The sequence below is a fragment of the Rattus norvegicus genome, chromosome 6 (genome assembly GCF_021556685.1).
Source record: "Rattus norvegicus strain SHRSP/BbbUtx chromosome 6, alternate assembly SHRSP_T2T, whole genome shotgun sequence".
NCBI classification, from domain to species: Eukaryota; Metazoa; Chordata; class Mammalia; order Rodentia; family Muridae; genus Rattus; species Rattus norvegicus.
In genome coordinates, this window is record NC_141539.1 from 76,121,088 (window position 1) to 76,137,184 (window position 16,097).

Genomic DNA, 16,097 nt, shown 5'->3' on the forward strand with positions numbered 1-16,097 from the left:
TGCTGGCAAGGATGTGGAGAAAAAAAGAACATTGTTTGTGGAATTGCAAGCTGCTACAACCATTCTGGAAATCAGTCTGGAGGTTTCTCAGAAAATTGGACATAGTACTAACTGAGGAGGACCCAGCTATACCACTCCTGGGTGTATACCCAAAAGATATTCCAACATATAACAAGGACACATGTTCCACTATGTTCATAGCAGCCTTATTTATAAGCCAGAAGCTGGAAAGAACCCAGATGCCCTTCAACAGAGGAATGGATACAGAAAATGTTGTACATTTATGCAATGGAGTACTACTCAGCTATCAAAAACAATGACTTCATGAAACTCATAGACAAATGGATGGAACTGGAAAATATCATCCTGAGCGAGGTAACCTAATTACAAAAAAAATACATGGTGTGCACTCATTGATAAGTGTATTAGCTCAAAAGCTCAAATTGCCCAAGATATAATCCACAGACCACATGAAGCGCAAGAAGAAAGATGACTAAAGTACAGATGCTTCAGTCCTCCTTAGAAGGGGGAACAAAAATATTCATAGGAGGAGATATGGAGACAAAGTTTGGAGCAGAGACTGAAGGAAAGGCCATTCAGAGCCTGCCCCCACCTGGGGACCCAGCCCATATACATACAGCCACCAAACCCAGACAATATTGATGAAGCCAAGAAGTGCATGCTGACAGGAGCCTGATATAGCTGTCTCCTGAGAGACTCAGCCAGAGCATGACAAATAAGGTGGCAAATGCTCGCAGTAAACCATTGAACTGAGAACAGGGTCCTCATTAGCGGAGTTAGAGAAAGGATTGAAGGAGGTGAAGGGATTTGTAACCTCATAAGAACAACAATGTCAACCAACCAGAGCTCCCAGGGACTAAACCAGCATCCAAAGGGTACACATGGACAGACCCATGGCTCTAGCTGCATATGAATCAGAGGATGGCCTTGTTGGGCACCAGTGGGAGGAGAAGTCCTTGGTCCTGTCAAGGCTGTCCTGACACCCAAGTTTGGGAAATGTCAGGGTGTGGAGGGGTGGGTAGTTGGGGAGGGGAAACACCCTTATAGAAGCAGGGGGAGAGGGGATGGGATAGGGGGTTTATGGATGGGAAACCAGGAAAGGGGATTACATTTGAATGTAAAATAAAAAATATCTAATTCAAAAAAGATTACATGAAAGAAAGAAAGAAAAGGAAGGAAGGAAAGAAAGAGAGAAAGAAAGAAAGAAAGAAAGAGAGAAAGGAAGAAAGAAAGAGAAAAAGAAAAAGAACCTTTCTTCCTTGAGCCAGTGGAGCTGGTGTTATGGGAAAGCCTTTATCTTATTTGCTTCTTTCCCCTGTTCTCCAAGTTTGGATATGGTGAACTATTGCCTGATGCGGTCATTTCCTGCCCAGGAACTCAGGTTCTCTTTTCAGATTTAGGCTCAGAAGTACTTGTCCTGGGGAGTTTTTCCCCTCTCTCAATATGCCATGCAAAGTCACTAATACTTCTGAGGTCTCTGTATCCAGGTCTTACCCCACTACAGGTTTAATCTGCAGTCTTCAAACAAGGGTCTGAGCCCCTGGGTGGCAAGGGAACCTGCAGAGAACATCCTCCTGCTTCAGCCACCTGGCCACAAGCGTGCTATCACTGTGACCCAGAGCATAGCCAGCTCTGCTATCACTGTGACCCAGAGCATAGCCAGCTCTGCCTTCTCCTTGTTGAAGCCACTTCACTCTCCCTCCTCTTCTGTAGCATTCCCCCATCCTATGTGTCCTCAGAATCTTCAGCTGCTTTGACACCCAAGCACATTTTACCCTTACTTTTTGATTAAGAAATCTTTTTGTCCTTAAGTACCCAGACTAAACAAGCAGACCTTTCTCTTGGGGGCTTGGCCTAGTGCTGTTTACTACGAGAGTTCCTTCTGGTTATGGTTTCATTATCCTCTTTCCCTTGCACAGTTGCAGTTCTCAACTCTAAGCTCTGTAGATAGAGACCTGCCTGGGCCTGTATCTAAACATGTAGTCCCTCAGGACTGTACCGGAGACTTGGTTCTCAGGATGGTGGTGGGACCTTTAAGAGGTGGTGCCTTTGTTTAGTAACTAGGGGCATGCTTCTAGAAGAAATTGTGGGATCAGTTAATAAGAGTGAGCATGGCCCCAAATCACCTTCTGGCTTCCTGCTTGGTGGTACGACTTCTCGCTTCCCATAAGTTTCTTCCATGTCATGAGATACTCATGAGAGCTTGGCTGATACAGGCACCATGTCCTGTCATTTCCAAAACTGAGCTGAAGGTCTCTTTTCTTTAAAATATTTGCCTGCCTCAGATGTACTTAGAGTATTGTTTCAAAGAGAACCTTGCAACATACTGTTTAAATTCTTTTGAAGAGTTCACATTACAAAAATAAACTGATAATATTGAGCATCTCAGCCATAATTGCATGTTAGTGACCAGATGCAGGCTCATCTGTCTTTCCACAGGGTTTCTTAGGAGTTCTCGTGCTCTGAACTATACTATTCTAATTTAGTTAATGCATTAAGCTCACCTTACCCTCAGAACACCCCTATGAGGAGGAGAGCATCCTTTCCCCCATTGTACAGAGAAACATGCATACATTTATCCATTTGCTTAGTGAGGTGCTGAGCTCCACTAGTCGCTCCTAAGCTCTTTCCAGGGCCCTCATTCTCACCTGTGATTCTGCAGTTGAACCAGAATTGAGATTGGCACTGTGGGCATCATGGAGTATCACCAAGCCATTCTAGGAGTCTAGTGTTTACTTATCTTTGAGGTTTGCTTGTTCAAGTAAAGACTCGAAGCTAATGGGAACAGGAGCACTGAGAAGTGGGATGGGGCTCTCCTGATGGGGGGGGGGGCGGGCAGGCAGGCAGGCAGCTGTGTGGCTTGACAGCACTCCTGATTGCAAAGGAGAATGCAAATCCGGCTGTCTGTGACTCTCCCTTAGTTATCTGTGAAATCGCTCTCCTAAACTGTATTGACTTATCATTATCCAAGGCCACTTGCTTCCATGAGTAAAGTCCCCAGTCCATTTACTTGTTGTCCTGTTTCCACACATAAGTCAGTGACCTGGACTGATTTTAGCTTTGTAATTTATTATGTGACCTAGGGCAAGTAATTCAGCATCAGGTTTCTTGTCAATTCAGGTAATATTCACCCCACTGGTCAGGAGGAGCTGTTAATTAAGATTGCACTTACAGTCCTTGGCATAACTTAGCATGCAGTACTGTGATTAGTAGCTCTAACTGTTACTGTTTCAGTGGCAGGCTGCAGGAACCAATATAAATCCTCCTTTTAGAGACTAAGAGTGCAAGGTCTAGAAGACTTGTACCTCATGGACCATGGCCACTTCTCTGGTCCATGAATGGTGTGTAGACACAATCCTCCCCATACATTCTTTCACACCAGACTTCTAGTAAAGGAAAAAAAACAAGGACTCCCATCTCAATTTTAAAATTATAGTGTCAGTATGCATGCTTCAGAAATAGATGCAGAGTAGAAAAGCACTTATGAATCTAATCTATTTCTATTATAATATTCATTTCTCTATGTAACAGTGCACTCCCTCACCACACACATAGTTTCTTAAAACATAGCTTTTAATGCTTGTGACAGGTTCCAGCCAGCATTTAACCTGATTCTAACCTTGAGAAATTGCATTATACAGAAGCCTGACAGTCTTACTTGCTGCTTGCCTAAATCAAGGTTTCAAACAGCAAGAAGAAATTAAAATTTTGAGTCTGATTAATTCAGTACATTTAGACACAAAAATTCAATATTCAGAGCAATGTTGATATTTCAAGAGTCAGCATTTAAATGTTAATAAAAGAAGTACCCTTTGAGCCAATGAAGGATAGGAAGCCTGTAGGAATAACATGTAAAATGGGGTGGTGGCGGATGTTAGCCAGGCATGTAATATTTGCTTTCTTCAAGTAAACCTAGCTGAGGTTAGAAGGAAGAAAGGAGCTTATACTTTGATGAGGCATTAAACATGATCGAGCGTGCTTACAGCTGCAACTCCATGGCATTATGCAAATTAAACCAGAGCAAAGCTGCTGTTTTTAATGTGTCTGCTATCAAAGGACACACACAACAGCCCTACACTAAACACAAACAGCTTAGCAAGGTATAAAGTATTCACAAGGTATGAGGCTGTTTTGTTTTAATATGGGTCATGTAGACATTGATTCACTATTCAGTAGAAGAATTTCTATGAGCAGATTTGGAATATGGATGTTCTAGATTCTTCCTAATTACCCTTGGCTGCCTTGTTGCAGACCACAGTGACTGGAGGCCTGATGTCACATCAGAAAACACTGTGGATTCTAAGTTCCTTTATGCATATGTTCCCTTGTGCCTTTCCCATAACTAACCCTGTCTTAAAAGAGTCATTTATCATGTACTCTGCATCTATCAATAATGGATTTCTCCCTTTTAATTATTTAAAGAGAAACTACATGCAACATTTATGAAAAACTAGACATAATCACACATATAACATCTATGTATATATATATACATGTAAATGTACATACACATGTACATATAATGACTCGAGAGAATTGACTCCACACAGGTGTCTTTTGACCTCCATGTGGGACGGACTGTAGCACACATGCACACACAGTGACAGCAGTAGTAATGATATATCTAATCACTTAAGTACAATATTTATAACAAATCTCAGAACCTGATAAAAGAGTTTTGTACATCTTTACATATTTGACATAAGATAGGATGATTTCCAAACTACTCTAGTGGTCAAATGCTGTCTAGAACAGCACTGTCCAATAGGAATACAAATAACCCACAAATGTAACTTTAAATTTTTGGGTAGCTATATTTTTTAATGTAAAAATAAAAGCAGGTGAAGTTAAGTTTAACAATATATTAAAAATACCATTTAATATGAATTCCACTTAAAATCATAAAGAGTAATCCAAGGGAATTGTGTGTGTGTGTGTGTGTGTGTGTGTGTGTGTGTGTGTGTGTGTCCCTGTATTTAATGTAGTTGGGGAATTCATTTCTATGATGCCTGTGTGAACGTCAAAGAACCACTTGTAGAATTGGTGCTCTCCTTCCACTTTTACATGGGTTCTGAGACTTAAACTCAGATTGTCAGGTTTGCCTTGGCCCACCCTTCCCCCAGGAATCCTTGCAATTTAGTAAGAAGAAAATAAGAGTTTGCAAAACTAGGCCAAACGCCCGAATAGACAGACTGTAGACGCTGACATACAAATGACCAAGATCATGTTTAAAATGTGCTCAGCTTCACTCAGTGCAAATTCAAACGGTGTTAGGATAATATCTGGGTATAATACTCAGGATTTAAAAAGGAAATATAAATGCATCTATAGAAGCTTATTTATAATATCCAAAGCTTAGAAATAGCCTGTACACTAATAGAGTGGATTATAGAGTGTTAGGCTCCATGAAAATATATTACAGATGAATGGCTTAGATGGAAAGAAAAGAATTCTGTTGTATAATTGTATTCCTATCAAGCTTAAGATCAGATAAAATTAGTTTACTGTGTTAAAAACCAGGTCTGCATGCTTCTTTGAGTAGTATTTTCAAGGGTATGTAAGGAAACATCTAGAGTCCGGCCATTGTTTTTTCGCTTAACAGAACCTTGGTAACATGAGTGTACTTACTTCACAAGTCTATATAGATGGTCACTTCTAACTAGTGTATTTATATGTGTGGTATATTTTGATTAAAAACCTTAAAAATAACCTATGAACAAGTTACAGAAATATTTTTCTTTTCTAAGTTGCTGGCAGCCTGGATTTCATTCCCTGTAGACTACCCCATTGCCAGTGTTGAGTAGCCACATGTGACTAATGGCTACTGTTGATAGGCTATGTAACTCCATCATCTTGGAGCTTCTCTGGGGTTAGAAGTTTTGGGTCTGCACTGCAGTGTTAGGTAGGAGGAGACTGTCCTTTCCTGGAGGTCGTACCGCCTTTGTTTTTGTGGACAATTTCCATTGGAAGTAGATGGTTGTTTTGCTACTCTGTGGGTGCCTTATTTCATCATCTTGGTCATTTGTTCTTAATGACTTATTACCATTCTTTTCGTGATCACTTTTTAAAAAAGTTTTTAGTTATGTGCATGTCAGGGAGGGGTGGGGGTTAATTACACCTTTGTGCAGGTGCCCACAGAGGCCATAGGAGGACACCTGTCCCCAGGAACTGGGATTATAGGTAGTTGAGCTCAGAGCCATGATCACCTCCTTTTTTAAGACAACTTTTTATTGCAACATACCTACCTAAAAAGCACAATTGTAAATGAATAGCTTAGGTAATTTTTATGTGATGAGCATACTTACTGTTTGACTTGAAGAAACAGAGCAACTAAGTGTCCTGAAGTAAATAGACACATTTAATCACTGATTTTTAAATGAAAATATTGAGAATATGCAATGGTGAAGGGGCAATCTCATCAATAGATGGTCTGGGAACAACTGAGTATCCACATGAAAAGAATTAAATTAGATCACTCTCTATACAGAAGCCAACTTCAGCTGGTCTAAAAGCATAAATATATGTTGTGAGACTGTAAACCTGAGCAAAGTTTTCCTGCGACCTTCCTCTGGGCAGAGACTTTCTGGAAGAAACAGACATAGAAATGGACAGACAACACAAGTAAGAAAGCAATTGACAGGACAGAGGAAAATCTATGAAAATCAGCGTATGTGACAAGGGCATCAAAATTAACATTTCTAAATCTGTGGTAAAATATGTCCAAAGCAACTGGGGGGGAAGGGCTTATTTCGTCTTATATTTCTACATCACAGGCAGGATTGAAGGAAGTCAGGGCAGGAACTCAGGGTAGGATCCTAACAGAAGCAGTAACAAGCAAAACCGCAGAGGAATGGCTGTGTGCATACTGGTTTGCTTAGTCTGTTCTTTTGTGTAATCCAGGACCACCTGCCGAGGGTTGGCCCCACCCAACCCACCCCCAGTAGGCTAGGCCTTCTCCCATCATTCCTTAGTCCAGAAAATGCCCCACAGACTTACCTGCAGACTAATCTTATGGAGGCATTTTTCCCTATTACAATTCTCTTTTCCCAAGTTGGTGTCAACTTGACAAAAAACAGCATAAGGGGCTACTATCCAAAATATATCAAAACCTAAAACCCAATTGCAAGGGGAAAAGTGCAAAAAGGCACACTTGCCCACATGCCTACCAATGTTCAATATCACTAATTATCAGAATTATGCAGAAGAAAGCCACTGGAGCACCCGTTGGGGAGGATGCTGTACAACAGATAAAGACAGACTTGAGAGAAGTAGAGAAAGAGTCCTCCTGCACATGGCTTGTGGAAACATCAATTACTATAGCTTTCGGGGATTGTATAGAGCCGGTTTAATTTTTTAAAACTTTTGTTGTTAATTATGTGTACATGTGTTGGGGTGCTATGTGCACATAGGAGTACGAGTTCCCATGGAGTCAGAAGCAAGCTGGAGTTACAGGCAAGTGTAAGCTGTAAATTGTAAGCAGTTGACAAAGGAGCTGGCTTCCACACTCCAGTACTCTGTAGGAGCAGAACACGGTCTTAACTGTGGAGCTGTCTCTCCACACTTTAAAACTATGTTTCTGTTAAAGAGTAAAGCCACATGGTCCAGCATCCCCACTACTCTATGTACATCCTCTGGAAGTAAAGTAAGCCAGCCATAAACATAAATACCAAATACTTTACGGTATTATTCACAGAAGCCAAGCTACGGGCCTCTGTAAATGGCCGTCATAGATGAGCAAATAAAGAGCACCATTTATATACTTAGTGCAGTAGTGTCCAGCCTTTAAAAATCAAGTGGCTTCAACAAGATAGATAAGTCGTAGGACAGCATTTAAAGTGAAATAAGCCATGCACAGAAAGACAAATACTTCATGATTTCAGTTATCTGTAAAATCTAAGAGTGCTGAACTCGCAGGGGTAGGGAATAAAATGGCGCTTATAGAGCTGGGGTAGGGCAGGGGTGATCGCTCAGGAATGAAGATACTGGTCAATGAATCTAACACTTCAGAGTGAGTAGAACATTACCAGTAACCCAGAGCCTCCTGCCCACACTCCCCTGGGAACCCAGCTTCCAACGCTGGAGTCTGGCCTGCCTATGAGCTTTCTGTGACAGAGGTGGTGCAGTGCTTGTCTTTATGACTAGTGCGCTGGGGTGATGATCTCTAAATTCATTTTAGGTGATTGACTGACTGCCATTCCTTGATCACTGTACAGTGAGGACATACAAGAATGTGTCTGATTTTTTGGGTCATTTTCCAACTGCTGTACTGTGATTGTGTTGATGTCTGTGTTGGTACATTACCTGGAGTATGCCACAGTCTAACTCAGTGGGAGGAAATGGCCCAACAGTGTTACAGAATGGCTGAAACCAAAGAAGAGTTGTCCATCCTCCTCACAGCCTTGGGTGTTTCCTCTTTGGGCTTCTTTCTGTCATACTGATGCTGGTTTCTGTCTATTCAGGGGCCTTGGCTGTCTTCTTTGATAAAGCAGTCACAACTCTCTCACCTGGTTTTCATCATGTTGTCGGAATATATTGGTTTCTTATCTATTCCAGTAGGAAGTCCATCACAAAGCTTGTGTTGCAGAAGTCATATCCTGCTCTAAGGTCTGTCTCCCTTCCTTAAATGGCACCTGCTTGCTCCTTAATATTATTAAAGTTCTGTTTAATAAAAATGCTTAAGCTTATCTCTAGTGTTTTTGTCTGCTTCCAAGTGCACTCCTCAAAGTGTTGTTTTGCCTTTCACATTTAGCTTCCCGTCATGAAGCCAGTACTAGTAAGGTGCAAATGGTGGGCTAAGATGACGCTAGTTTCTGTGTGGCCACCAGTTAACACGGAAGCACTGTGCTAGTCCCATTGTAAAGCAACGACATTCATGCATGGGGCTATTCTGGGCTCTGTGCTGTTCCCTTATAGCCAGCGTTGTTGCTGTTGTTGCTTGTCGTTGTTAATATTGAGTCGAGTGGTAAATGAAGTTCTGGAGACAGACTCTCCGTCAGGTGCAGTAGTTTTCTCAGGTGAACGAACAGTATTGAGCATTTACACTTGGGCTGGAAGATGGGACATCTTGTTAGTGCAAGAGGAAGTGTTGGCGGCCCTCAATGTTTTCTTTGCTTTTTTATTTCACTTTTGTGATTTCCATCCTAGCCAATAAATGGTACTTTATATATCCAATGCATATTTATGCTTTATATGTGTGTGTTCGTGTTTTTAGCACATGTGTTATAGTATTATGTTAGTCTCACTATAAAATATAAAATGGATACTACAGAAATCATAAGACAGAAACTCTAGAAACAAAATTTATTTTCTTCTGTGTCAGCTAAGGCAGGTGGGTTCTGTGTGTTAATTATTCTGGTGGTTTCAGTCAACAGTGGTTGACTCTCTCATGCTGCATGGCTGTTTTCTCTTGATCATGCTTAACTGTGACATCCATACTAACAGAGCAGCTGCTGTCTCAACACCAAGACAAAGAGGACAGAATGGGGAATTTGTCCCTAAATTGTGGCTGTGACACAGGTATTTCTGCACACATTGGCCTAGACAGACTGCATGAACTCACATGATTGGATAGGGGTAAAAATCCCTACCCCGTGTCCAGGAAAAAAACTGGATATATTTTAGACCAATGATCACCTCCCACATTATTGATTTTGAAGCACACAGCCCTGAATTTGTTTGTCTAAGAAAAACAAACAGACAAGACAAACTTATTTTCTTGTCTCATAAAGTCATATTGTTTTAAAGCTCTAAATAAAATAACTGAATATAGGCATTGAGGCCTTTCCTCAATCTCGTACCCTAGCCCACTGAGGACTCACATGGACTTGCATGGGACTTGTCTTCTAATGGGAGACATGGACTTCCTACTCATGATTTAATATTTCTATTTCTTTCCTTGTTTTTGCCTGACTTTTCTATAACTTTTGGGTCAGATCTTCCCTCCAAGAAAGCCTCTATGATTCTGGAGTAGATTAAATCTTCTCCACTCTGTTGTCTCGTAACACTCTGTACTTTACTTTCAGGACAAATCTTTTTGTTCAATCCATTTCTTCAATTACAGTGTGAGCTTTAATGCTGTGCTCACCCACTGCATGCTCTCCCTTGGGTCTAGCCCAGTTACTGTGTATAAGAGCACATTAAATGCTATTTGGTTATATCAGTATATTTTATGTCTGTGACATTTATGCAGTCGGCAGAGAATGTGTCTGGGGTATTTCTGTAGTCCACAGAGGACAGTTGACTCATGAGAAATGAATCACATAAACTGCAGGCACATTCATACCACACCTCTATGCCGTGGGGGCTGAGAGCTGCCAGGGTAAGAATGCTTTTCCTGTTCTCTCTAAATTAAACTACAGCACACCTAGATTTTTCACTTTCTTAAGTGGTTTTGTGTGTGTGTGTGTGCGTGTGTGTGTGTGCGTGTGTGCGTGTGCGTGTGTGTGTGTTCTCTTTTATTGAGTAATTTTTTATGTTTAAATTAGAAGCCCTGCAGTCAGGGTATCCATGACATTTAACATAATTGGCAGTTAGACTGTCCAAGCAACGAGGACATTATGTACTCACAGTCAATAAACAAAGTCTGTGATACTAAGCTGTTTTTTCCTAGCTTTCTGGAGGTGGCACTGAATTACCAAAACATGGTGTGGTTTATTTTTTGATACTTCGCATCAGCAAAAAGGTGTGTGTATGAGATGCTTTGAAAAGCTGTGCTACACATGACTCCTTCACTGCTTCTCTTCATTTCCATGTGTGAAGATAGCTTTCCTCTTCCCTGCTCCTCCCTTCAGGAGCAATAATAAATGTTATCACCTTTCTGTCTGTCTGTCAGCGTCCTGCGGGCTGTGAATGCATCTTCATTTAAGATGCAAATGATGTACTAATCTCTATAGTGACGGTCTTATGGTGGATTCAGATGGGTGGCTCAGGCATGGTTATCTCTGTGCTCTCACAGTGTGCTCTGCGTTCCCCTTTCACAAGGCAGCCCCTGTCTGAATCTGGATGAGTGTGAGATTGATAGGCACATGGATGCAGATGATATTTGCACAGCCTGTTATCTGCTTACTCATAGTATTATTGAATAATAATATGTCTTAAAGATCTGGTTTATGCCTAAAGCCAGGGAAACTGAGAAAAAAGATGGGAACTGAGGTAAAATGCTAAAATTTTACTCAAATAGCAGCAGTGAGAGCTGGCGTGAATCTTCTGCTAGTTTCAGTTTTCTCCACTGCAGAATGGGGATGATAAACACCCACTTAACAGTGTTCTTATGTGAAGAAAGTGACACCTTCCAAGCACTTATTCTAGGACATGACTTAAAAGGGCTCAGAGTGTGTAAGCTGCCGCTGTAAGACTTTTGTCCTCCGTTCTCCTTTCTCTGCTCTGTTGTCACCAAAGCTGCATTTCCACAGCTCACGTTTGCCTCCCACCACCTCTCTGAGCATCTTTTCAGCTTCAGAAGTCGTTGTTGCCTCTCGTGTCTGATGAGCATTAATCCTGTCTTGTCTTCTGATTGGTTGCTGCTCTCATCGATGGGACTCAGACGCCCAGAAGAATGAAAAGGAGAGATTTAATTTGGTTCACAGCCCCGCGGGTCCAGCCCACAGTTGCTTGGCTCCATGTAGTTGGGGAGCACGTGGAGAAAAAAGCACGGTACAGAGTGAGATGGGGAGGGTAGAGACAGACAGAAGGAGACAGACAAACTGAAGAGGCTGGAGGATTGCAGGCTACCCCACTTCCAAGAGCTGCCAACACCTCCTAAGATAGCAGCAGCTGGACGTCAAGCTTTCAGTACAAGAGCCTCTGGGAGACTGAATGTTCAAGGCATGACACCGTCAGACCTGACCTTCCTTACCAGTGCTTTCTGACCAGGCCACACGGTCACCACGCAGGTCTAGCTTGCAACATTGTTGCTGCCTTGACTGTGTTCCTGTTCTGACTGTGTTTGTGTTGCCGGCGTCACTGCCTGTTCAGGTTGCCTATGCACAGTCTGAAGGAACAGTTGTCTCCGAGTAACCCAGAGGTTCTCTCATTCTTCCCAGGCCAAGCGTCCTAGCTCCTTTGTACCCTTAGCATTTATCACTGCATCAGTTACTGTCCTCGTCTCTCACTAGCCTGGGGGTTCCCTGGGAACAGAGAGCCCTGCCTTATATATGACCATCGTATCACTAACTAGTAGGTACTCAGTAAAAATGTGTTAAAATCATATGCTATGATATGTGGTAATTTTATTTTAATTTCAATGTGTTTGTATTATTCTAGGTTCTTGGCCTTGTCCAAAACATGAGTGTCTTCCAGTGTCCACAGTGTAAACACAAAACTCATATTTTTGGTGCTGATGGTGCAAGAAAACTAGCACAGACCCTTGATCTTGATGTTTTAGGTAAGACCTCAGAATTCCCTTTCCCAGGGCAAATTGCAGGAGGGGAAATGGCAGTGATGGCAGAGGCAACAGTAAGTAGTTGCTTGGAGCTTTGTGTCTGTAAAGTGTGAGTGTAGCCATTGCATGCACTAAGCTCTCTTGGGCATCTGTGAATAGGCCTATGACTATGCTATGGTCTCTGTGATAGATAAACAGCCTGTAGATTGAGTTTGAGGGGCAGATGTAGTGTGACGTGGCACTCACCGTGGGTTACAGGGCAGTAGTTAGCTCGGTTGCAAGATTGGACATAGACGGTCCTGTTTAAGTCAGTGTACATGGACATGCTCGGTCAGTGGGACAGCACTCGAACACGATGCTAGGATCGTGTGTGAGTGCCCTCATGAGAGGCTCTTTGTGCGTCCGTCTTTCCGCTGCACAGTATCTCCTCCTGTTTTACTGTGATATGTGATTACCATTTCTAAGAAATATGGCACGTGAGTTTTTATTGTAGATATTGTTCATAGCACTGAATCAGAGAATTAAGTAGTTTAGGAGGAGAATAAAAATATGTGATGAGTGAAAAATAAACAGATTTTGGGTAAAACATGCTTTTTCAAAACATCCACACGTAAGCTCTGGGTGTTTAAGACAACGTGTTTTCTATTGTAATTGTGGCTGAGTTTCTGTTCTGGGTGAAGACAGATGTTACTAGCTACAGATAGTTGAAAATTAAGATCCTTTAGAGATGAAAGAATTTCAACCATCCTTTATTATAATACATTTCTGAAAGTTAATCCTAAATATGTTATTGTTATTATTCCTCACTCTGTAGCGGCAACTGTAATACCAGGTGAATGCTAATGATATATTTTGATACATTACTGTAATTATATCTACTAATTATATTCTGAAACTGTTTTTTACTTAACTAGCCTAGAAAGTTCAATTTTCCAAATCTACATAATAACACAACAGATTGACTTTCCCTTATATCATAACATAAATGCATAATTACAATGGCATTATTGAATTGGGCTGGTGGTTTAATTCCCTAACTTGGAGCAAGTGGAACAGTTTTGTGAGTCATGTATTAGATGCCAAATCCTCTTGGAGACTGGAAGTCGTTTCTTAAGCAGTGGCTCACAGATGTATGATGACTGAAATTATGTCAGAAGTAATGACCATGGACCTTGTCATAGATGAGAGCTCAACCCTGTTATAGGAAAGGTAACTTAGAGTTCCTATTCGTCTACTTAACGTAGTCAGGAAACCCCAGAAAGTCGCATGGATGGCAGCAAGAGATCTGCTAATGAAGAGGTTGGAACTAGGGATGAGGAACTGAAACCAGGAGAGCTCTCTCAGCTGAGGTATCCTGCTGTTTAACAGCCCCACCCCTATTCTTTTATTACATATTGGCTTGCTTATTCCTAAAACAGCTCTTGGAATTCCTTAAATTCTATTTTAAAATAGATTTTCGTCGTGTGTGTTAGGGTGAAGGGGTGTGGTACATGTGCTATTGTGTGCATGTGGAGGTCAGGGAACAACTTTCAGGAGTCAATACTCTCCTTCCATGGTGCAAGTTCCTGAAATTGAACTCAGGCAAGTGTCTTTATTGACCGAGCCATCCCTCTGGCCGGAAGTGATTCTTCAGACCGCTCTCCTCATGAACCAAGCTGATAACACCTCACACCATCTCAGAGCAGAGGCCGCTCGCATCTGAAATGTGCCGACTCTTTCTAAGGTGCTCTTCCCTCCCAGGCTGTTCCTCGGGCTTTCTTCCCATTTCTATTGTGGCCTCCATGGCTTTCTGTGTCTGCGTGTAACGTTATGACTCTCTGGAGGGCAAAGACCGTGCCAGTGGATGACTGTGTGAGATACAGGCTTGGCCTCTTTTACTCCATTTCTGGGGCAGAAAAGAAGCTATTCAGGTTTCCTTGCTATTCATAAACCAAGATAAAAATCTTTCTGGGTTTCTAAACACTTTATGTAACATTTACCCTGTCTGCTGTGTGAGAATCCCCTATAGTTTTATATTGATCTGTAGAAGGGACATCAAATTTGCTGCAAAGCTAATCCTTAAATGGATATTGAAATAATCTTATATTTTGTAATTTGGCTGGCAGATATTATATTTGTCAGGGTTCTCTAAAGGAATGCAGGGGAGGGTGGGGAAAGAACATGTATAGTTTATTAGAATAGCTTACAGTCTGACTGGTCTAACAATGGCTCTCTCTCTCAACCTATACCAAAAGACTAACAATCCAGTAGTTGTCCTAGTCATGAGGCTAGATGTCTCAGCTGGTCTTTAGTCTATTCTAGTATCCTGAAGAAGTGGGTTTTAATACCAGCAAAGTAATTCTTCAGGACAGAATAGATGAACTTGCCAACAAGAGTGAAGGGAAACAGGCAAAAAGCAGAGATTTCTTTCCTCTGTGACCTTTCATGTGGGTTGCCAGCAGAAGACATGGCCAGATTTGGGAGGGTCTTCCTACCTCTCATGATCCAGTCAAGCAAATCTCTCACAGGTGCGTTTTAGTTGATTACAAATATAGTCAAGTTGACAACCAAGGTTAGCATCGTGGATATTTAATAGAGTGAAGATTATATGAGCAGAATGTAGCAATATACATGTGTGAAAAATTTTATAATGAAACCTATTTTGTAATAACTGAAAAATATGAAAGTAACTGGTTAAAAAAGAAATACAATGACAGAGCTGACTGATGCCTCTCCTTCTGCCATGTCACGTGTAATAAATTACAATATTCTGTGACATAGACTTCTGCATTGTTGATATTGATGCTCAGGGTACTGTGTGGCATAAAATGCACATTTAAACACACATTTTGGTAGCCTGAGCAGGAGTTCGGGTACTTCAGAGAACGCTCTGAGGCTCAGGAGACTGGCTCAAAGCACTCTGCTCTTACGTTCTCCCACCTACTGGTACAGCATTGTCAGATGCACATGGCTGCTTTCTGGCAGTGCTGCCCAAGAACACACCAAGCTCACAAGGTCATGTGTCATGCTACATGGCTTAGTAGATAGTAAGAAAAAGAACAATGTCTCAAAAGCAGGTTGACATTGGGATACATGTCTGACTTACTTTTTAAATGTTTCTATTACACATTTTCTGTGATTGTGTATATGTTTATGCATGCAGGTACCGTGGCACATATGTAGAGGTCAGAGAACAACTTGATGATGATTTTCTCCTTATACCATGTAGGTGCTGGGGCTCAACCTTGGGTCATGAGGTTTGAGAGCGAGCACCTTTACCCGCTGAGCCACCTTGCCAGCTCCTGCCTTACTATTAAGCAGTTTCCATCACTCACTCATCCAACACCACCACCAAGGTCTTTGGGGCTCTTTTGCCTCAACATTCTTTCCTCATCCATCCCTTTCATGGTGTAAAATACAGTATGTCTGTATCAGCTATTCCAGGGAAACCACTTACACATGTCCTCTGAGCTAGCCTTTGCCTCCAGGAGAACAAATCAGATGCCTCCCTTCACGCTTGGTTGCCCCAGAGCAACCTATAGAAACACACACACACACACACACACACACACACACACACACACACACACACACACACACACATACCGTCTCTTGACTGCCCTAAGTGGTTTTTTTTTCCACCTTAATTTACATTTGAAATTCCTCTTTTAGGCATTTAGCAAATTGAGGGTAGGTAGACATAATTCAGCTTTGTTTG

General features: G+C 41.7%; 1 protein-coding gene across 13 annotated transcripts in view; it reads left to right on the forward strand.

Moving 5' to 3' along the window:
- Nucleotides 1–16,097, forward strand: part of Nubpl (NUBP iron-sulfur cluster assembly factor, mitochondrial) — a 214,899-nt gene that overhangs the window by 192,637 nt on the left and 6,165 nt on the right. For 11 of the 13 annotated variants that reach the window (XR_015621755.1, XM_087552646.1, XM_087552649.1 and 8 more), the window contains one exon: nt 12,283–12,403. Coding sequence is in view for 12 of the 13 variants with exons in the window: in XM_087552646.1 (XP_087408772.1) it covers nt 12,283–12,403 (121 nt within the window). In the remaining variant the exon portion in view is untranslated. Of the gene's footprint in view, nt 1–8,480; nt 8,707–12,282; nt 12,404–16,097 lie in introns of those variants that run through there. The other 2 variants (XM_087552644.1, XM_087552653.1) reach the window with 1 other exon arrangement.